The sequence below is a fragment of the Phyllobates terribilis genome, unplaced genomic scaffold (assembly GCF_046119375.1).
Source record: "Phyllobates terribilis strain yellow unplaced genomic scaffold, ASM4611937v1 Scaffold_5__5_contigs__length_657084704, whole genome shotgun sequence".
Taxonomy (NCBI): Eukaryota; Metazoa; Chordata; class Amphibia; order Anura; family Dendrobatidae; genus Phyllobates; species Phyllobates terribilis.
Window position 1 is genome coordinate 168012633 of NW_027362765.1, and position 24224 is coordinate 168036856.

Genomic DNA, 24224 nt, shown 5'->3' on the forward strand with positions numbered 1-24224 from the left:
AGGCAGGTAGTTGCTAATTACCTACCTGTTCTGCCCCGGATCTGATCTCTGCCGGCTCACGGTCTGCTCCTGTCTGTGATTCTGCGGCTACCGGTGACGTCACGTCAACAGAGAAGCTTCTTCTCCTTATCTTTGCTCTGTTGACAGAGCATGACTGCCAATGTCATGCTGATTGACAGCTTCCCGCTACCTAACTGCGGGGAGCTGGCTGTCAATCAGCATGATGTCAGCAGTGACACCCCATTGACAGAGAAGACTAGAAGAAGAGCTGCTCTGTTGACGAGAGGTCAACGGAAGCAGCAGAATCGCTAGCAGGAACGGTCCATGACCGCACTGAGCTGGCAGAGATCGGCGCTGGGCAGATAATTAGCAACTACCTGCCTGTAAGATATTAGCCCCATTGAAAAAAAAATAAGCAAAGGCCCTATAACTCCTTTAATGTCTTGTATGTAGATGACATTATTTTGTATTAGTCTACATCTATGAAACAGGTGCATTTATGTTGCGGCAGTTTAGTGCACATGGTGGCAAAAAAAAAGCCACCAAACCAGAAAAATGTGAATACACCCTAAATAAGCTTTCCTTTTTTATTGATGAAATAAAATTGGTTGGATTTATTAGAAAGGGTTAGACCAAATGACCCAATGGTAGGACTGAATGCACGTGGCCAATCCCACATGCAGTGGTGAATGATGTGCCAATTCGTAACCAAAAATGGGCAAGATTCAGCTGTGTGCCTTCAGACGAACTATCTGATCTTACCCTCAAGCATCTTCATCCTAGGGTGGTTACCTTCTCTCAAGTGCTATAAAAGTATTTATTAAAGATATTGTATACAGATATGTATTCACCTGAGGACATGAGCAAGACGGCTTGTAGCAGAGCCACTTCTGTGTCATCAAGATTGAATGCAGACAAAGATCGTCCCAAGTCAAATATGGCATCAGAGACCACCCCTAGTCCTCCGTTCTTTAGCTGTTCTCGCTTCACTGCCATCTCACCACTCAGTGTTAGGGTCTCGCTGTCTGGATCATACCGCACGGCAGCCCGGAGAGACATGATCTCCATACAGCATCCTTTCAACAGGATGATCTGGTCTTCACATGGTAACTGCAAAGAGAAGCAGAGGTCAAAACCAGTAACACATATCTAATGATTAAACTACGTAACACAGTCATTAAAGTCTCATAAACAGCTTATGCCTATGACATGAACAGCTGCAATCCTTACACAGTACATGCTTCTATAATATATTTAGTTTAAAAATTAACTAAAAACTTTCTATTTCTTTTTAAGAATTTTATCAGACATAGAAAGTTATGAAGCTTTGAAAAATTGCTTTATTAGAGGATTTGTCTTCATTCCTGTAAAAAGAAAATAAACAGCTTCCAAATCCCTGCTTTTCCCCAGTCTATTTGCCTGCCTTTATCTGCACTGATATCAGCATGTACTCATTTGGAGTACAGATGATGGCAGTGAGAGGGTCAGCTCCTGTCTCCTCCTCTGAGTGTTGTTGTACTTATCAGAATAATCTCTTGCAGCAGCTTATCCCCACAGTTAGTGAGACCTAAGTGCTGAGACTTTCACTGCCATCATCTGTACTCCAAATGAGTACAGTCTGATATCAATGCAGCTAATGGCAGGTAAATAGACTGGGGAAAAGCAGGGGATTGGAAGCTATTTCTTATTTCTTTCTACAAGATTGAAGAAAGTTCCATAACAAAATTATTTACAAAGTTTCATAACTTTTCACGCTGAACAAAATAATAAAACAAATAAAAATCAAAGTTTAGTTATTCTTAACTGTGACTCTTGAACTTTCAAGAAACTACAACTACCAGCAATTCTGTGGCCTACCGAATATTAGGCTGTATCAGCTGCTGTTTACAGATCTGTAATTCTGTACTATGAGGCCTCTTATACATTAGGCTGTATCAGTTGCTGGTTACAGATCTGTAATTCTGTAGTATGAGGCCTCTTATACATTAGGCTGTATCAGTTGCTAGTTACAGATCCGTAATTCTGTGCTATGAGGCCTCCTATACATTAGGCTGTATCAGTTGCTGGTTACAGATCTGTAATTCTGTGCTATGAGGCATCCTATACATTAGGCTGTATCAGTTGCTGGTTACAGATCCGTAATCCTGTGCTATGAGGCATCCTATACATTAGGCTGTATCAGTTGCTGGTTACAGATCCGTAATTCTGTGCTATGAGGCATTCTATACATTAGGCTGTATCAGTTGCTGGTTACAGATCCGTAATCCTGTGCTATGAGGCATCCTATACATTAGGCTGTATCAATTGCTGGTTACAGATCCGTAATTCTATGCTATGAGGCCTACCGAACATTAGGCTGTATCACCTGCTCTTTACAGATCCGTAATTCTGTGCTATGAGGCCTCCTATACATTAGGCTGTATCACCTGCTGTTTACAGATCTTTAATTCTGTGTTATAAGGACTCCTCAGTTGCTGTTTATAGATTTGTAAATCTGGGCTAATAAGCTGTTATAGCTTCACATTGTACCTTAGTGTGTCTATAAATGGAAAAATAAATGTTACTGGAACCTCGCTTTCGGTGATGCCAATCTGTAGAGTCCATGTATGAGTGCTGAGCACTACAGGCCAAGATGTTTGTGCTCCTCTGGCCAGTATTATAGCATGTACCAACCTCAATAAGCTTTTGTTTTCAGGACCACTCACCTCGGAGAACATAGGCAGTTTCTTGGCAAAGTCCACCACTCGGGTAATCGCAGGAGTGATTATTTTGGTGAACTCACTGAAAGCTTCTAGATCAACTTTATCCCCATCTGGCATTGACGCCATGGGAGACTGCCCAATGTCTTCAGGCTTTCATGTCACAGAGGAGAGAAGAGGGATACAAAAATGGCATGAATATGTATGTAGGTAGAACATAAAAGAACTCTACATTAGTGATAAAGATCAAACCTGGGTTTCCACTTTCTCCATGAATGGAAAGATTGGATTTAGCTGAAGATTATCCGCTTGCCTGGCGTTTATCCAGCAGAGGGAGCCGTATAACAAGGCAGGACAACCGTAAGGGAAAGAGAGCGTGTACCCTCCACGTGACACAGAGAGGAGGGAGTGGGGAGACAGCATGGGAGGAAGGGAGGGAGAGAAGGAGCTGCAGCTCCCAGCTGCTTCTATCCTTCTCCGACAAAATCTACATGCGTGCGTCATGTAAAGGCCTGCAAGTATACTGATCAGAAATGTGCAGGAATCCATGATCCAATCAATGGTGTCTGGGCATCCAGTGCCAAGTTATAGGGTCAGCAGCTTCGCACTGCACAGATATCATCCATTAATATGCACGACTGTGCTGTATGCAGGAAGCATATACTGTACAGATAATACATGTAGCAGATAATATACATGTACAGCACGGCAGTAATACCGCGGAGCACGAACTTGTGTGAATTTCTAGAATGTTCTACAGCACAGCCATATGGTGAGATATAGGAAAGTGCAATGCATCATCTAAGTAAAGGGAGGCATTACTGGCAGAAACCTAACACTGCTGCAGGAAGAATAAAGCATGAAGTGCTCCATACGCATGTGGCGGGGAAAGTTTGTGAACTACCGAAAGACAAGGTGAGGGGTAGCACACAGCGGGTGATGAAAAAAAGTTTTGCCAAAAAGTAGGACAATCGACTGGGCACAGTGACGGATAACGGCACACTACAAGCACGGTGCTTCCTCTGTGTGTACGCCAGTGAATTATGGACCAGAACATATAGATGCATTTATATGGTAATACTTTTAAAGACTGAACTTGATGGACCTGCGTCTGTTTACAATCGATGTAACCCTGAGTCCCATTCTAACATGTTCCATGTTTAGGAGTGTATCGTGCACACTCACTTCTATGCCAGCGCTGATACAGCATGACAAATCTATTGTGTACGCAGGCGGCACTCTGACACAGCTGTGGGTCTGCCAATATCTATTTCCAACCCTGCAGTGTCTGCATGCGTCCACCAGTCCGGCCTGCTGACACTTGTGTGACTAGTACTGCACTTGTACATCGCTGTGCCCTGCCACCTGTAGGTGCACAAGTCCAAAGAAAACTAGACCCAAAACTTTTGTTTCACATCAGTGGTGGAGAATTGGTTTGTCAGACCAGAGCTACGGTAGGTATGAATGGACTACTTCTTGTCATTTCGGCTATCAGATTTCCAAGATAGCAAAAATCTTTCAAATGGTCTTGTGACAACACTTGGAGATGCCTGCAAAGCACTGGATGATATATAATAATTACACATTAATTCATCCCGCACCACTGAACAATAAGGGTACGGCCGCATGGAGTGGAATTGCTGCTCTGGCAATTTAGCCAGAAACCTCAGTGCTAATTGCAGAAGCAAATGACCATCAAATCGTATCGATTTGGGTGGTTTGTCTTTTGGTTTGCCACTACAGAAGGGGTAAATAAAAAGACTTAACTCCCCTCCCCTAGTAATGCTAACCTGGTCCTCTGCCAGTCTCTGTGAAACCTGGCCTACTGCAATGACGATTCGTCCTGTGTGACCACTGCAGAGGGCACATTGGTCAAGACGCCATCAAGGGAAGCCAGGTTATGCAGAGACTGGCAAGGAACCAGGCATGGGAGCCGTGGAAGAGCCAACTGAGGGGAGTATATTCATTTTTAATTTTTTATTGAGGAATTGCAGATTTTGCTATGGATCAATGGGTAATGTGCAATAAAACTGACGACTAGGATTAGAAATGGATTTGACATCCCTACTGAACCCAATAGGGAAAATCTGCAAGAAATTGGCAAAATAAACTGACATGCTATCGATTTAGAATCAGCACTGACTTCAGACAGATTTTTTTCCCCAGATTTGTTAAAATCTCAACCTCTTTGCAGCTACTATAAAATGCAGGAGATTTTCCACCACTAAATCTGAAGAACATTGGGCAAACGCATATGAGCATATCCTGAAGGATTGCCGTTTTAGGAAGCCAACTAGCCAACACATGTTAGTTTGTGAAATATCAGGTCTACCCTAAGTGCTATTATTGTGAGGAGGAACAGTTAGCAATGAAGTGGTGGTCCAGGTAAGCTCACAGGCTGGCCTGCTTCCTACCAGAATGCATGCCTCCTACGGCAACATTTACTGGAGGAGGGATAATGATATAAGGTGGTTTTTCAGGGTTCTGCCCCTTAATACTAAAGGGTAATGTTAATGCTTCAGCTTTCTTAAGACATTTTTCACAATTGTGGCCCTTTTCATGTTCCAGCATGACTGTGTCCCAGCGCACAAAGCAAGGTCCATAATGGCATGATTGGGTGAGTTTGGGGTGGAAGATCATGAGTGGCTGCACGAAGCCCTGACTTCAACCCCATCCTACACCTTTGGTATGAACTAGATGGAGATACTGGGCCAGACCCTCTCATCCAACATCAGTGTCTGACTTCACAAATGTTCTTCCGGTGATAGGGCAAAACTCCCCATAGAAGAGTTGAAGTTGTTATAGCCACAAAGAGGGGACCAACGCCATATTAACAACAAGGGTTGTCAAATGTGATGTCCACCAGGTTCATATAGGTGTGATAGTTGTCTATATTATTTTGCCCATATAGAGGAAACATGGGCACTAGTCACACACAACTTCAGACAGAGAACCATAGCCAAACAGACTTTTGCATTATTGTGTGCTTCTCAATGCAAGAAGGATACCCCTAGGTACAGGGTCAGGACGTCAGTGGTGTGATGACCCATGCATCCTTATTATCCACTCACACACTTTACAGCAGGCTGTGCTGTTTTGCCAATGGGTAAAAGTATAGAGGGGTGTAACAGATGCGGCTTGCTCTCTCTGAGAGGTCACAGCCTCTCCATCTGCACAGGATGTTTGCTTAAGGAAATCAAGAGATTCCCGGCTGTATCCTGCCATGTACACATGTCAAAATCTATGCTTCTCTATACCTCATTATAATACCAGCCATACATGTATCCTCTAAATGGGGTTAATGAGGATTGCATGGTACTACGGTGTTAAATGGCTGATGGCTATGCCCTGCTCCTGGCTTCTGTGCGTGGATATTGCACTCTCCAGATCCCTCCAATAAGTGTAATGCTTACATCTATCCAATTTGTTTGTTATATATATTATATACAGTACAGACCAAAAGTTTGGACACACCTTCTCATTTAAAGATTTTTCTGTATTTTCATGACTATGAAAATTGTACATTCACACTGAAGGCATCAAAACTATGAATTAACACATGTGGAATTATATACTTAACAAAAAAGTGTGAAACAACTGAAAATATGTCTTATATTCTAGGTTCTTCAAAGTAGCCACCTTTTGCTTTGATGACTGCTTTGCACACTCTTGGCATTCTCTTGATGAGCTTCAAGAGGTAGTCACCGGAAATGGTCTTCCAACAATCTTGAAGGAGTTCCCAGAGATGCTTAGCACTTGTTGGCCCTTTTGCCTTCACTCTGCAGTCCAGCTCACCCCAAACCATCTCGATTGGGTTCAGGTCTGGTGACTGTGGAGGCCAGGTCATCTGGCATAGCACCCCATCACTCTCCTTCTTGGTCAAATAGCCCTTACACAGCCAGGAGGTGTGTTTGGGGTCATTGTCCTGTTGAAAAATAAATCATTGTCCAACTAAACGCAAACCGGATGGAATAGCAAGCCGCTGCAAGATGCTGTGGTAGCCATGCTGGTTCAGTATGCCTTCAATTTTGAATAAATCCCCAACAGTGTAACCAGCAAAGCACCCCCACACCATCACACCTCCTCCTCCATGCTTCACGGTGGGAACCAGGCATGTAGAGTCCATCCGTTCACCTTTTCTGCGTTGCACAAAGACACGGTGGTTGGAACCAAAGATCTCAAATTTGGACTCATCAGACCAAAGCACATATTTCCACTGGTTTAATGTCCATTCCTTGTGTTCTTTAGCCCAAACAAGCCTCTTCTGCTTGTTGCCTGTCCTTAGCAGTGGTTTCCTAGCAGCTATTTTACCATGAAGGCCTGCTGCACAAAGTCTCCTCTTGACAGTTGTTGTAGAGTTGTGTCTGCTGCTAGAACTCTGTGTGGCATTGACCTGGTCTCTAATCTGAGCTGCTGTTAACCTGCGATTTCTGAGGTTGGTGACTCGGATAAACTTATCCTCAGAAGCAGAGGTGACTCTTGGTCTTCCTTTCCTGGAGCGGTCCTCATGTGAGCCAGTTTCTTTGTAGCGCTTGATGGTTTTTGCAACTGTACTTGGGGACACTTTCAAAGTTTTCCCAATTTTTCGGACTGACTGACCTTCATTTCTTAAAGTAATGATGGTCACTCGTTTTTCTTTACTTAGCTGCTTTTTTCTTGCCATAATACAAATTCTAACAGTCTATTCAGTAGGACTATCAGCTGTGTATCCACCTGACTTCTGCATAACACAACTGATGGTCCCAACCCCATTTATAAGGCAAAAAATCCCACTTATTAAACCTGACAGGGAACACCTGTGAAGTGAAAACCATTTCCGGTGACTACCTTTTGAAGCTCATCAAGAGAATGCCAAGAGTGTGCAAAGCAGTCATCAAAGCAAAAGGTGGCTACTTTGAAGAACCTAGAATATAAGACATATTTTCAGTTTTTTCACACTTTTTTGTTAAGTATATAATTCCACATGTGTTAATTCATAGTTTTGATGCCTTCAGTGTGAATGTACAATTTTCATAGTCATGAAAATACAGAAAAATCTTTAAATGAGAAGGTGTGTCCAAACTTTTGGTCTGCACTGTATATCCTCATTAACCCCATTTAGAGGATACATGTATGGCTGGTATTATAATATACACACACACACATATATATATATACATACACACATACATACACAATATATATATAAATAAATATATATATTAAAAATAAAGAGAAAATTGAAGCAGCAGTAGCTCCACCAAATTTAGATGCAATCCTCTCCATCTACAAGCTATTAAATGAAAAATAGAAAGTAACCTTGAAAAAAAGCAGCACTTCCTAATGATGTGAGCAAAAAGTTGGAGTTTGTTCAATGCCCAAAGGTGTATGACGTTTCGGCTCCCATAATGAGCCTTTCTCAAATTTGAGAAGTGCTGCTTTATTATTTTTATTGATATATTTATATTAGGGGCTGTCTACAAACCATGACATAATTGGTGGTATTGTGTAATTTATATTTGTTTGCCACCAACTTATTAGTTGCACATTGGTCAGTCTTGAATTCAGAACTAATGTTAGTGACGTGAGCTATTCATGTGGCCTTATTCTATGCACAATTAAGGGCCATACTCTGTAGGGTGGTATACACGTTCCCTATGGAGGCTAAGGGTATGTGCACATATTCAGTATGTGCAGCTGAAAAATGTGCTGCAAATACTGGAGTGTTGGCAGGAAAAACGCTGCATAAAATACACTAGTTTTTTGATGCATTTTTTTTCTCATTCATCTGAATGGGTGAAAAATGCTGCAAAACACTAAATAATTGACACTCTTGAGGATTTGAAACTGATTCAAATCTGCAAGGAAAAAATAAGCAGTGTTTACATGAGATTTCAGAAATCTTATTCACTTTGCTGGTACTGTAGTATTCGGGGTTTTTTTTTCCTGGCAAAAATGAGCTGAAAAAACACTGAAGAAATGCAACATGTGCACATGCCCTAAAGGTGATATTTTTCAGCGCATATGAAAATTGAGCAAAACCTGGTAAATTATCAGAACTGTCATTATTTTATATCCTAGAGGGCTAAGAGATTCTGGCCATCTTTCCACCACAAGATGACATCTCTATAGGTCTGAAAGGATTGCGCAGCTGTCAAGAAGCTATTACTAAGAACAGGAAAAAAGACAAAAGTGAACATTTCTTCTGGATCACAGAAAATGGAAACCTGAGATGTTGAGGAAGGTTTTGGGGACTAATTAGTCTTAATATAGTTTTTTTTAAATAGCAGAAGGTGGTACATCTGACACCAAGTAATGAAAGGGTGCAAAATCAGAGCTACTCTAGGGATATACATATGTACAGTACAGACCAAAAGTTTGGACACACCTTCTCATTTAAAGATTTTTCTGTATTTTCATGACTATGAAAATTGTACATTCACACTGAAGGCATCAAAACTACGAATTAACACATGTGGAATTATATACTTAACAAAAAAGTGTGAAACAACTGAAAATATGTCTTATATTCTAGGTTCTTCAACACTCTTGGCATTCTCTTGATGAGCTTCAAGAGGTAGTCACCGGAAATGGTTTTCACTTCACAGGTGTGCCCTGTCAGGTTTAATAAGTGGGATTTCTTGTCTTATAAATGGGGTTGGGACCATCAGTTGTGTTGTGCAGAAGTCTGGTGGATACACAGCTGATAGTCCTACTGAATAGACTGTTAGAATTTGTATTATGGCAAGAAAAAAGCAGCTAAGTAAAGAAAAACGAGTGGCCATCATTACTTTAAGAAATGAAGGTCAGTCAGTGCGAAAAATTGGGAAAACTTTGAAAGTGTCCCCAAGTGCAGTTGCAAAAACCAACAAGCGCTACAAAGAAACTGGCTCACAGGAGGTCCGCCCCAGGACAGGAAGACCAAGAGTCACCTCTGCTTCTGAGGATAAGTATATCCGAGTTACCAGCCTCAGAAATCGCAGGTTAACAACAGCTCAGATTAGAGACCAGGTCAATGCCACACAGAGTTCTAGCAGCAGACACATCTCTACAACAACTGTTAAGAGTAGACTTTGTGCAGCAGGCCTTCATGGTAAAATAGCTGCTAGGAAACCACTGCTAAGGACAGGCAACAAGCAGAAGAGACTTGTTTGGGTTAAAGAACACAAGGAATGAACATTAGACCAGTGGAAATCTGTGCTTTGGTCTGATGAGTCCAAATTTGAGATCTTTGGTTCCAACCACCGTGTCTTTGTGTGACGCAGAAAAGGTGAATGGATGGACTCTACATGCCTGGTTCCCACCATGAAGCATGGAGGAGGAGGTGTGATGGTGTGGGGGTGCTTTGCTGGTTACACTGTTGGGGATTTATTCAAAATTGAAGGCATACTGAACCAGCATGGCTACCACAGCATCTTGCAGCGGCATGCTATTCCATCTGGTTTGTGTTTAGTTGGACCATCATTTATTTTTCAATAGGACAATGACCCCAAACACACCTCCAGGCTGTGTAAGGGCTATTTGACCAAGGAGGAGAGTGATGGGGTGCTACGCCAGATGACCTGGCCTCCACAGTCACCAGACTTGAACCCAATCGAGATGGTTTGGGGTGAGCTGGACCGCAGAGTGAAGGCAAAAGGGCCAACAAGTGCTAAGCATCTCTGGGAACTCCTTCAAGATTGTTGGAAGACCATTTCCGATGACTACCTCTTGAAGCTCATCAAGAGAATGCCAAGAGTGTGCAAAGCAGTCATCAAAGCAAAAGGTGGCTACTTTGAAGAACCTAGAATATAAGACATATTTTCAGTTGTTTCACACCTTTTTGTTAAGTATATAATTCCACATGTGTTAATTCATAGTTTTGATGCCTTCAGTGTAAATGTACAATTTTCATAGTAATGAAAATGCAGAAAAATCTTTAAATGAGAAGTTGTGTCCAAACTTTTGGTCTGTACTGTACATCTGGAACAAAAACCTAAAGAGATGAACTGGAATATAAATTGGTATGCATGCAACGTGTAGGCACATGTTATACATCTGGAGTAGGTGACACTACTGTGCAGATCATGATGCACTAATGAAATAAAGAAGTTGCTGATGTCCTCAGAACATGGTCACCCCAGACCAATGTCAGTACATATGTCACAAAGACTGATTATTTCTCCTAAATGTCTTATTTGCATCTTGCCTCACCAAGAACTTCCTGCGCTGCTTCCAGTGGCTGCCCTGTGCGTTGGTACTTCGGTGAGCTTCTGTCACGATACGAATCAGCTCCCATTCTTCACTGCTTGGCTCAGGCCGCTGCTGCAGAGTCTTGATCATCTCCTCCTTCCGACGCCGTTCCCGATTTTCTTCAATCAGCTTCCGCTTGGCTACCCGCTTGGAATCATCCAGGACAACTGTGAAGATGGAGGGAGGTGAATAAAGAATGAACAGCGGAAGGAAACCATACATGTTCTGGTATTATACAAAGTGTGCAGTGTTTTATGTACCTATGTGATATAAAACATGTAATATAGCTAATGTAATAAATAAGACTAGAATATAAAGAACTGCTTGTAATTAATGTCAGCCATCACTTTGCTCATGGTAATCATACTTACGGTCCATCGCCATGCCCACAGCAATGCATTTCTTAAAGCGACAGAGCTGGCACTGATTTCGGGTGATCTTGTCGATGATGCAGCAGCCATCGTACTTGCAAGAATATGACGGGTGCAGATTCTTTTGGATGGTGCGGCGAAAAAAGCCCTGCATGGTAAAGAGAAAAAAAAGACATTTTCATGACTAATTACTATAAGAAATAATAATTAGTTCTTCTCATTTTCTGACACCAGAATAAGTAAAAAGAAAATGTACAGGTAATAATAATGTATTGTTTTTAATAGCTAAGTAGCTCATTATCGCCTATCTGTCTGTCGACTTCTCCAAATAAAGGCAGCACTCCAAACCGAAAAATATGGTGAAATGGACTTCATACACCCCATAATGCTGAATAAAGGGCATTAGAGCAGTTAGACTGTGGAATGCCGACCACAAGAGGTAGTAATGGCTGACATTATAACAGCCTTTAAAGAAGCTCGGATGATTTCCTCAGTACACATAACATTGTGGGTTATAGCTAATTTAGTGACAAAATGTATAATTGGTGGAGAAAGGTTTCAGGTCTTTTTTCAACCTATGTAACTATGTAACACTTGATTTTTGGATTTGGAGTGCTGCCTTTTTTTAGAGACTTATACATGAAGAGGTTCTCGGTGGAATCTGACAAGGCTTTGTACCCATTGCATGCATGCATTGATTGTAGTACTGCACCATGTTTCCTGTTTTATCTATTATCTATCTATCTATCTATCTATCTATCTATCTATCTATCTATATCTCTATGTAATATTTATATCTCTATCTATCTAGAAATCTATCTATCTCATATCTATTTATCTATCTACAGTTGAAACCAGAAGTTTACATACACTATATAAAAAGACTCATATGCATGTTTTTTTCAATATCTGACATAAAATCAGAATAAACCTTTCCCGTTTTAGGTCAATTAGGATTACCATAATTTTTAATATTTACCAAATGCCAGAATAATGAGAGAGAGAGAATGTTTTAAGGCATTTTTATTACTTACTGCAAAGTCAAAAGTTTACATGCACTAAGATTCCTATCCCATTAAACAATTCTGGACTGCCCATATGATGATTTCATATGTTTGGAAGCTTCTGATAGTAATTTTGGCAACATCTGAGTTAATTAGAGACACACCTGTGGATGTATTTTAATGCACACCTGAAACACACTGCTTCTTTGTGTAGCAATATGGGAAAGTCTAAAGAAATCAGCCAAGATATCAGGAAGAGAATTGGGGACTTGCACAAGTCTGGCTCATCCTTGGGTACAATTTTAAGATACCTGAAGGTGCCTCATTCTTCTGTACAAACAATTATACGCAAGTGCAAACATGATGGGAATGTCCAGGGTTCTGTGTCCCAAAGATGAAAGTGCTTTGGTCCGACATGTGCATATCTACCCAAGGACAAAAGCAAAAGACCTTGAAGAAAATGATGGCAGGAGCTGGTAAGATGGTGTCAATATCCACAGTGAAACGAGCACTGTATCAATATGGGCTGAAAGGCCACTCTGCCAGGAAGAAGCCATTACTCCAAAAGAAACATAAAAAAGCCAGATTAATGTTTGCAAATGCACACAGGAACAAAGACCTTAATTTTTGGAGACATGTCCTGTGGTCTGATGGAACTAAAATTGAACTTTTTGAGCATAATGACCATCGTTACGTTTGGAGGAAAAAGGGAGAAGCTTGGAAGCCTAAGAACACAATTCCAACTGTGAAACACGGGGGTGGCAGCATCATGTTGTAGGGTTGTTTTGCTGCAGGAGGGACTGGTGCACTTCACAAAATAAATGGCATCATGAGAAGAGAAGATTATGTGGCAATACTGAAGCGACATCTCAAGACATCAGCCAGGAAGATAAAGCTGGGGTGGAAATGTGTCTTCCAAATGGACAATGACCTGAAGCATACTGCCAAAATGGTAACAAAGTGGCTTAAGGATAACAAAGTCAATATTTTGGAGTGTCCATCACAAAGCCCTGATCTCAATCCTATTGAAAATTTATGGGCAAAGCTGAAAAGGCAGGTGCGAGCAAGGCGATCTACAAACCTGGATCAGTTACACCAGTTTTGCCAGGAGGAATGGGCCCAAATTCCAACCAACTATTGTGAGAAGCTTGTGGAAGGATATCCCAAACGTTTGACCCAAGTCATTCAGTTTAAGGGCAATGGTACCAAATACTAATGAAATGTATGTAAACTTTTGACTTTGCAGTAAGTAATAAAAATGCCTGAAAACATTCTCTCTCTCTCATTATTCTGGCATTTGACAAATATTAATAATTAAGGTAATCCTAATTGACCTAAAACGGGAAAGGTTTATTCTGATTTCATGTCAGATATTGAGAAAAACATGAATATGTGTCTTTTTATATAGTGTTAGTCAACTTCTGGTTTCAACTCTATCTATCTATCTATCTATCTATCTATCTATCTATCTATCTATCTATCTATGTCATTATACTTGTCGCTCGCCTCCCAGATTACACTTTATATTGTTTAGGCTGTTTTTAATCCATTTTAATCCACTGTGGCCATTTCCTGCTGGTATTTCCTTCCTACCTCTGTGTGCCAACTACAAGAGGCAGACATAGCAATATTATATGCCATACAGTTCAGGAGTAGAGAATATGGTCCCTATTACTGCAGCCTGGGAGGAGGAGGAGGAGGATAGCAGTTAAGCAGCTAGTCACATACTATAGACAGTGATCAGTTTGCTGAAGAATCTTTGGCTTATATATTAATTATCTGTTTGTACCACGGCCAATGGGTGTTTCCATTATATAATGAACTCTATAAAGAACATTGAGCCTCACTGAAAAACGGTTTTGTTGCCCATAGCAACCAATATGAGCCCAACTTTTTTTTTTTAAGCTGCTCTGGACTGTGCCCTGATTGGTTGCTATGGGCAACAAATTCAGTTTTTCCATTAGACAGTTCTGATAAATCTGTCCCTATATGTATAATGTTGAAAGAATGAAATCCCGACAAGCACTGCTGTGACCACATCCTCAGCGTGCTGTGCTGTCCACAATCTCATTTTAATGACATATGCCATCACTCGGACAACGGGAGAGACTGTCCTTCTATACATGGGCAGACGTCAATATATCAGGACGTCAGCAATTAGAGATTGCAGCGGAAACGACGCTGGCTCACTCACCTTGCAGCCCTCACAGGTGATGCACCGGTAGTGGTAACCTGTGGCCTTATCGCTGCACACCACGCACGGCTCGTCTTTGTCCAAGTAGCTAGGGATGTACCCTGCAGAGAGCAGAGATACCGAGCTGTCACCTGTTTCGCCGGGTGAAAGGAGGGGGACACTCTTATTCAAGTCAATAACACCGATACAGGCTTTGGGGGTACAGACAGACTGACAAACTGTGCCAGAACAATGGGTCAATAAGAGAAACAAGCAAGAGTGTAAGGCCACGTTCACACGTTCAGTATTTGGTGAGTTTTTTACCTCAGTATTTGTAAGCCAAAACCAGGAGTGGGTGATAAAGTGGTGACGTGTTTTTGACTGTCCCACGCCGGGTTTTGGCTTACAAATACTGAGGTAAAAAACTCACCAAATACTCAACGTGTGCACGTGGCCTTAAGCGGATCAAGACAGGCAAAGACAACACAGGGGGTCTGCTAGAGGCAAGACACACACAGCCATAGAGGACACACACAGCCAGGCCAACACATGGAGACACGGGAACACAAGAGGGCCTGTTCATTATGTCGTAAGTAATTATCCAGTGTCTCTCCCTTCTGAATATCTCTCTCTCTTGCCATTTCGGAAGTAATTATGTTTTATAACTCTGAGATCCTGTCTGGACGGTGCAGAGATGGCAGCGGGGTGAAAGGGGGCCTGCTGCGTGGGGTGAAACGGCGGCTTCTGCTGCAGAAGGGCTAGAAACGTGGGAGGGAAGGCCTGACATTGGTGTTATGAGACACATCATGGTCGTATTACAGATGAGGAAACACAGCACCACAGGCAAATAGGGCGCTGTCAGGGATCACCTTGCTGATCTGCTTCTTCAGGAGTAAAAAAGCCATTTCAGATATATCAAAGCTATTTAGATGGATAGTGGCTAATAACAGTCTAGGGGTACTGTCTTTCCTGGAAAAGGGGGACCTATAGACTAGGCAACGATCCTGGGTAAAAGGTATGCTAATTAATTTCCTCCAGTAAAAGGAGTGTAGTGGCGCCACTCTGAGCTGAGCCACCTTCACGGGAAGCCCTATGGAAACTATGATCAGGGACAGATAGGCGATACTATTAGCTGAGTAACTACATACTGCGTAGCCAATCTTACATAATGCCTCCACTATGTAGAGCCAAAGACTGCCTATCACTACCGTATGACTAGGCACAAGCCCTGCAATCCACTACATGACTTTGTGCAGGATTTCCAGATATTAAAATTTCGTAATGGCAGAAAGCAGTTTACTATTTAGAGAGAGTAAATATTCAGAAGCCATCGTCATGCCCAAACTAGTCCTGTCAAGCTGATGACAGATTGGTATTGATTACTAGACTTACTTTGGGCACTGATTTACAGAAATGTGATTTATTTATTTCACGGATTGCTAGTTACTACGACAGAAGAATTTAGGTGGGAGCAGCAGTTATAGGAATGACTGATAAAATAGTAAGAATACCTTCCAAAATATTGCAAAGAAAGGGGAGAGCGTATTACACACATTATCCATAGCCATACCCCCAAACCACATTTGTAAGATAGAGCAAGGGAGTGAAGAATGGTAAAGGTTAACCCCTCCATGTTTTTAAGATTCTCCAGGAAAGCCAACCCAGTTAGCAACAGAGCGCGTCAAGCTCTAATTTTCCTAATCCCTGCTGATCAACTCTCGAAGAAGTAATTTGTTAGCCTGTGTCTTATCCATGGACCCAACACAGGACCATATGGATGTGTTTCTTGCCCCTGGACAAGAAGCAAACCATGGAGAGGTGGTCCCTAAGGCTCTAGGCATACACAGCTAACATTCACGATCGGTGTGTGGCCCATGATGTCCAGAAAGCCACAGGTCTCCTGATCTGAATTCAATAGCCTGATAGGCATATAGGAAGGCAGTGAAAACCACAGCCAGTCTGGACATCAGGGTCTGCATACAGACCATGAACGATGAATCTGTGAAACTGGCCTAATCAGACATGCATGTAAAGTTTTTTTTTGTCAAGGAAAAAATACTCATAAAAAACATGTAAGCTTCCTATTGAGTTTAAAGGGAATCTGTCAGCAGGTTGTTTGCTATTTAATCTGAGAGCAGTTTAATGTATTCAGAGAGACTGATTCCAGGGATGTGTATTTGCTTGGTAGTTTCTTGTAGTTTCAATATAATCCGTGTTTTATCAGTAGGAGATTATTACTAGAGAACTAGGTGTAGCATGCAAGGCAGGCTGGCTAATCTGTGTAACCCCGCCTCCACCACTGATTGGCTGCTTGCTGACACTGTACAGTGTACACAGGAATCAGCCAATCAGTGGTGTGGGGCGGGGTTATACACAGTTAAGCACTGCTATGTCTACATCTGAGAAAACAGGGATTCTATCAAAACTACACTAAGCAGCCCAGTAAGTGATATGTCGCTGGAATCAGGGTCTCAGCCCCTACATCATGCTGCATTCAGGTTCCATAGAAGAAATCTGCTGACAGATTCCCTTTAATGAAAAATGCTCCAAAAACCAGAGGCAAAAACAGCACCATGTGCAGTCTTGCAGCGTTTGCTCATTGATATCAAGAGTAAGCTTATTCAAAGGGCATTCGAAGCTCTTTTTTTATGTGGATTTTGGAGCAACATTTGTTACAAAATTCAAGTAAAGAACTCCATGTGGAGAATTTTTATGTGGATATTGGAGTAGATGTTGCTCCAAAATCCATATGAAAAAAAGTTTGAAATACTTTTCTGCAGAATTACCAGAGGTGTACAGCCAATGGGTGGAATCCGGGGTGAAATTCCACAGCACTGAGCAGATAAAAAAAAAAATCTACATTTCTGGTAAATCTACACTACAAATTTTTTTCCTCAGCATATGGATGAGAGGTTGTAAGATCTCATTCACACTGCTGTTAGCAGAAGCATACTGTCCTTCTGGAAAATCTGGATGGAAAACCCAATGCATATACAACCCACGTGGCTATACCCTAAGACTGCGTTCACATATAGCAGGTACACTTTGGCTTTAATCCACAGCAGCCCTGTGCCGCTGCGGATTTTCACTGTTTCCCTGCCCAATCACTTCATCTTGCAGGGTAACACCTGTTTAACATGCAAAGCCGAGTGGCTATTGCGATCAACGGCACAGCTTTGCCAAAGAAATAGGTGTTTCCCTGCAAGATTAAGTGATTGGGCAGGGAGAGAATGCAAAGACCCCGGCAGCACAGGACTGCTGCAATCTAACGCCACAACTTGATTGTGGCATGGGTACGCAGCGTAAGCCTGGGTTCACACATAAAAATAATGATTCCTTGTTTTTGCCGCAATTTTAAAATCTCGCAAAAAAGGACAAATTTTCACTGCAATTAAAAAAAAAACCAACACACAGCATAATGGACCCAATGTAACTGCAGCAAGTCCTATGCTGATAATTAAGATTTATTTATGTTCTCCTGGAGAATCCTTGCAAGAATGAGCAAATGAAATGATCGTGGGATCCAAAGCCAATAGTGATACAGGAGATACAGGAAGGATTATACAGTGGGAGGAGTGATAGAAATTTCATGTCCGAGAAACAGAACAAACACCCTCAGTGGACATCATACCTGACATACCGCCTTTTCCCATACATTGGCTATTCTTTCTTTTACGCTTCCCATCCGGCCACCTGTACGGATAGAGAGATAACATGAATAAAAGACAAGATGTAGAGGCTGTCAGAAATAGCTCACTAATTCTGACATGTGTATTGTACCCAGAAATTTAGCTATAGAGAAGAGAGTCCTCTAATCCTGCACGTCATTAATATCCAAGTATTAAAACTCTTACCAAACAGGACACCACCTAACACACCTACGTTTGAAAACACTCACCGCCTTGAACTTAAATGCACCGGATTACTATATTGTGTCACTGTGTCACTAGCTGTCTATGTCAAACTGCTGACCGACACAAGCTGCTGAGTAAAAGCAGGGAAAGCAGGTGCCCAATGCCATTATGTATTGTGCAAAAGGAGAAAAAATACATTCCAAAGATGATAATGGTGAGTGCTAAAAGACCCCACTGTCCGCTACGAAAAAGAATTAAATATATTAAAGAGGTTATCCACCGATCCGTAATAGCAGCGGTTTGGATGCAGCTCACCTGCGCTGTGTCCAAAACGCTGCGTTGTACAGTAGAAGCACAGTGGATGGGATTTATAGAAATCCTATGCACACTGTGCTTCTATTTGACACAGCATAAACTCACCGGCGACGCAGTTTTACCAGCCGCAGCATGTCAATTTCTATTGCAGAGACGATAATCTCCGCAACAGAAATCTCCCCGATAGAATGTATAGGGTGCGGTAACTCATCATGTGTTCAATGAACACATGAGGATTTACCTGCGGGATCTGATGCAGCGCTTTGGACACAGCGAAAATATGCTGTGTCCAAAGCGCTGCTATAGCCTGATCGTGAGCACATAGCCTTAGTTGTCTAAGACATTAAAGAGGTTAGTAATAACTTTCTAGGAAATGAGACCCTGTGCAATGTTCACAGATTTCAAAGGATTTTTTTTCCTAGTAGATTCGCTCCAAAATTATCCTTAAAGTGTAGCCATCATTTTAATTTTTATTCCATAAATTAACAGTACATGTGAAAACAATAAACTTTGCAATATATCTTATCAGACAAATCTGTTTTTTTTTCACCTTCTGTATTGATCTTCCATTTTCCATTCACGGGTAAAATTTGTATTCAGTGAATTTTTCATTACTAAGAAAAAATATGAAAAGCTGGTGCTTTTGCAATTCTGTGGGAGGGTTGAGATAGAGACAGACACATTCTTCTGCAGGTTCACTTGAAATTACACTTACAGCTCTACATAGAACTTTATGAGCACCAACTGCCATCTCCTATCTCAGTAATGAGAAAAACTGTATTCACTGAAGCCAGATTTTAAATTGTGAATTTTGAAAAATAAATAATCAGTCCAGTAGAAGAAAGATGTGGCTTTCTCTAATAAGATATATTACAAAGTTTCATACATATATATATACACATGTGAGTGTGTGTGTGTGTGTGTATATATATATTGTATATAAGAAAAACAATGGTGTGCTTGGTTTTAACGTAACTTTATTCTTTCATGAGTTATTTACAAGTTTCTCTTTTTTTACAGCCATTGACATGTCGCAGAGTTTAACATGTGAGGAGCGGATAGAAATTGTGTTGATGTCTGGTGAACGCAGTACCCGGGTCATTGCAGCAGATTTCAATGCAAGACACCCTACGAGACCACCCATCTCCCAAGCTACAGTTAGCAAACTGCTTGCCAAATTTCGTGAAACAGGTTCAGCTTTGGATTTGCCAAAATGTGGAGGCAAGAAAACTGTCACTAATGAAGAAACATCAGTGGCTGTCCTAGCTTCATTCAGCAAGAGCCCACAGCGTAGCACTCGCCGCATGTCACTGGAGAGTGGCATCAGTCGAACATCACTTCGGCCGATATTAGCTACTCACAAATGGCACCCTTACAAAATCCAGCTGCTGCAGCATCTCAACGAGGATGACCCAGATTGGCGCACTGAATTTGCAGTATGGGCAAAACAAAAATTGGAACAGGACCCTCAGTTTACACAGAACATTATGTTCAGTGATGAGGCAAACTTTTTTGTGAATGGTAAAGTTAACAAACAAAACCACCGCTATTGGTGGTTGGCGGTCGCGTGACCCGTCACATGACTAAATGACGTCACCGCAGGTCCTTTAGTCTACCGCGAGCTGCCGGCAAGCCAGGACAAAGACACCGGGGGCCATCAGAAGGTAAGTATAATATTTATTTTTTTATTTTTTACCATTCTTTTACGGTCACGCTATATAAATCTATACCGGTTGCATGGATTTATATAGTGTGACCAAGTTGTCAAGCACTTTCCAAGTGATGCTAAAATCGCTTGGAAAGCGCTTGTCAACCCGCATGCGGAAACGCATGTGAAGAACGCTTCACTTCCGCTTGTATTTGGCAGGAAAAACGCATGTACAATCCGCATGCACCTGGCAGGAAAACGCATGTACAATCCGCATGTACAATCCGCATGCGTTTTTTCTGCCAGGGAGATGCAGAAACGCTCAGGAAAAATCTGGAGCATTTCTGCATCGTGGGCACATAGCCTTAGCCTTCTTTTTCCCAGATCTTTTAACTGTTCCTCGTAGGGCATAGTTTGCAGTCTGCTCGCCATCATGGTAGCTCTTCTCTGACTTGCTCCAGTTTTTCATTGATGATTGCTCTCTTCATATAATGTGTCCAAAGTAAGCAAGTCGCAACTTGGTGATCCTTACTTTGAGTGACATGTCTGGCATGATTTGTTCTTCTTGCCATCCATGGTATTGGTAACATCCTTCTCAGCACCACATTTCGAAGGCATTTATTCTTTTTCTGTCTTGTTTCTTTATCGTCCAGATTTCGCATCCATATGTTAGTACAGAAAAAACAAACTATGTACGAGCTGTTTCTTCGTCGCCAGAGAAATTGTCCTTGATTTGAAGACCTTGACCATGTGTACTATTGATCTATAAATGACGTTTACTCTTCAGTAACTGTTGTTTTAATTTCTATTTCATAAATCAATAGTACATGTGAATATAAGGCTGGGTTCACATAGCGTTTTGTGGGGTTTGGAAGTAAGCCCGATAGAGCCACTGAACATAGTGGCAAACGCTATGTGAACGAATCCTAAGAAACTTTGTAATATACCTACCGTAATTAGAGAAATATGCTTCTTTCTCCTCTGGGACTGATCACCTCTGATGATTTCATTTCATTAGCTCTGATCATTTCATTGAATTTTAAAAGAAAAAAACACTTGTAAAACCCTTTGTATTAATTTCTATGGGAAATCCACTTTTCGGTTCTTAAAAGGAGTTTTATTTTAGCGTTTTTTTTTTCTCTTCAGGTTTTTGAAAAATGTCTGGTAGAAAAAAGAAAAAAGTCCAAATCACTTCTTGGAAGAAGATCCTGATAGAATCAATTTTAAGCAAGCAAAGTCAAATCAAAAGGCTGCAAAAAAAATGCTTAAGGAAAAAAACTTCAAATCCACTTCAGGAAAATAAAAACTCCTCCAAGAGCTCCCCTAAAAGGGAGAGTTTCTTGAAGAATGATTCCGCTTGAACTAGTCTTCAGATTTGTTCTCCTCAAAAGACTCCATGTGAACATGGCCTAAAACTTGTCCCAATGAGGAGTTTAACCTTCTTTTTAAATCTTCGTCTCCATTTTATCAGTTGCTTGATTGGCGAATTATCGGTCTCCAATATATCACATGCCCTGCACCGACTACCTGCGTGCTACAGTGCCGTCCATGTGGCCTGTGGGCCAGAGCCTCAGTGCATTCCTACGACACTTACATTGAGGCACTCATAGGAATACAGAAAAAAGATGACTTTCGGTCCACAAAAATGTTATAGGATTCGGATGGTCAGAGTTGGTTATGTCAACAGTGCCCGAGAACGGCGAAGACAGTGTGGAAGAATTGCTTGCACTACCTTTTTAACTGGTGTACAACCTGATTACAACTGGTGGCAAAGATAGAAAATAAAATATTCCCGAGTTCTTCCTTACATCAGTTATGCCAACCATGAAAAACAGCATTTATGTGGCACCCCAACAATCCACATAAGCATTTTAGTAGTAGGCTGTACAATGTATCTTCTATGTATAATTGCCCAGAATGACAATAAGGTGTACAGAGAAGCGACACAGGCTCATCTATGGGGCATTCAAGTCCAGAATAGACAACTTCTCCTCGCCTGGAGATGGCAAAAAATTCTGCAGGTTGTACATGCTTCTCCTGTGTGTTAGCGAGGGGGGGCAGATAATATGCTCCATACATTCCTTCTGTCTGTGTCATAATGCAGTGGGAGTAACAGGTTACATGTTCTATGCATTTTTTCTGCAGTCTGCTCTACTCAATGCAGAGGGGGAGGAAGAAAGTTTCTATGCATCTATTCAGCCTGTGGAACTCTTTGAATGACAATATTACTTTTTATATAGAATCAGACTGCGTAAATTGTCATTGGGAGCAGAAGGCTGACACAATATCAAGTGTATTGTCTCCGTCTGCGCCACCCATGCAGGGTGGGTGTGCAGCACTTCATTCCGTCACTGTGTGTCCACAAGTACTAGGAGGGAGAACACATAATACATCCTTGTCATGCTACAAGGTCAGACATAGAACACGCAAAACTTTCCCTAAATAAAGCATCATTTAGAGACATGATCATTTTACTGGCAGCATCAATGGAAAATCAGGCAGGGGCAGAAGACAGATTAGACACTTGCTTTGTTTTTGGCACCCAGTAGTGGGATGAGAAATATGCATCTCACTAAATTAGAATATCATTAAAAAGTTCATTTAAGTTCTTCAATACAAAAAGTGAAAATTACATATTATATAGAGTCATTACAAACAGAGTGATCTATTTCAAGTGTTTATTTCTGTTAATGTTGATGATTATGGCTTACAGCCAATGAAAACACAAAAGTCATTATCTCAATAAATTAAAATAATTAACAAAAAAACACCTACAAAGGCTTCCTAAGCATTTAAAAAGGTCCCTTAGTCTGCTTCAGTAGGCTCCACAATTATGGGGAAGACTGCTGACTTGACAGATGTCCAGAAGGCAGTCATTTATACACTACACAAGGTCCCAGAATTCCAATTTTCATTTGAAAAATAAGGTCCCAGAGTCTGGAGGAAGAGTGGAGAGGCCACAATCCAAGCTGCTTGAGGTCTAGTGTGAAGTTTCCACAATCATTGATGGTTTGGGGAGCCATGTCATCTGGTGTAGGTCCACTGTGTTTTATTAAGACCAAAGTCAGCGCAGCCGTCTACCAGGAAATTTTAGAGCACTTCATGCTTCCCTCTGCCGACAAGCTTTTTGGAGATGGAAATTTCATTCTCCAGCAGGACTTGGCACCTGTCCACACTGCCAAAAGTACCAATACCTGGTTTACACACAACAGTATCACTGTGCTTGATTGGCCAGCAAACTCACCTGACCTTAGCCCCATAGAGAATCTATGGGGTATTGTCAAGAGGAAGATGAGAGACACCAGACCCAACAATGCAGACGAGCTGAAGGCTGCTATCAAAGCAACCTGGGCTTCCATAACACCTCAGCAGTGCCACAGGCTGATCACCTCCATGCCACGCCGCATTGATGCAGTAATTGATGCAAAAGGAGCCCCGACCAAGTATTGAGGGCATTTACTGAACATACATTTCAGTAGGTCAACATTTCGGATTTTAAAATCATTTTTCAAAGTATTCTAATTTACTGAGATAATGACTTTTGTGTTTTCATTGGCTGTAAGCCATAATCATCAACATTAGCAGAAATAAACACTTGAAATAGATCACTCTGTTTGTAATGACTCTATGTAATATATGAGTTTCACTTTTTGTATTGAAGAACTGAAATAAATTAACTTTTTGATGATATTCTAATTTAGTGAGATGCACCAGTATATCTGGATCACCTGACGTGCTATAATACTTTCATACACAACAGATGAGACGTCTATGTCATGTAATCTTTAAGTCTTTTTAGTTAGTTGCCCCCCTACCTATTCATTATTTGTCAAAGAACAGTCCTAGTGGGCAGAGCACTTCATCCTTATGTATCGAGTCTACCTAAACCTGACCAACTTTCCTAACCAGTCTGCATTGTACAATTCCTCTGTTACTTCTTCTGGGAAGG

General features: G+C 41.4%; 1 protein-coding gene across 2 annotated transcripts in view; it reads right to left on the reverse strand.

Moving 5' to 3' along the window:
* The window catches only part of THRA (thyroid hormone receptor alpha), a 168020-nt gene that overhangs the window by 15380 nt on the left and 128416 nt on the right, over window positions 1-24224 (reverse strand). Inside the window, exons 3-8 of one of the 2 annotated variants that reach the window (XM_073683385.1) lie at window positions 18090-18151; window positions 14480-14580; window positions 11282-11429; window positions 10872-11077; window positions 2706-2852; window positions 852-1110 (exon numbers count right to left, since the gene is read on the reverse strand). In XM_073683385.1, coding sequence (XP_073539486.1) covers window positions 852-1110; window positions 2706-2852; window positions 10872-11077; window positions 11282-11429; window positions 14480-14580; window positions 18090-18151 — 923 coding nt within the window. Of the gene's footprint in view, window positions 1-851; window positions 1111-2705; window positions 2853-10871; window positions 11078-11281; window positions 11430-14479; window positions 14611-18089; window positions 18152-24224 lie in introns of both variants that reach the window. The other variant, XM_073683384.1, reaches the window with a different exon arrangement.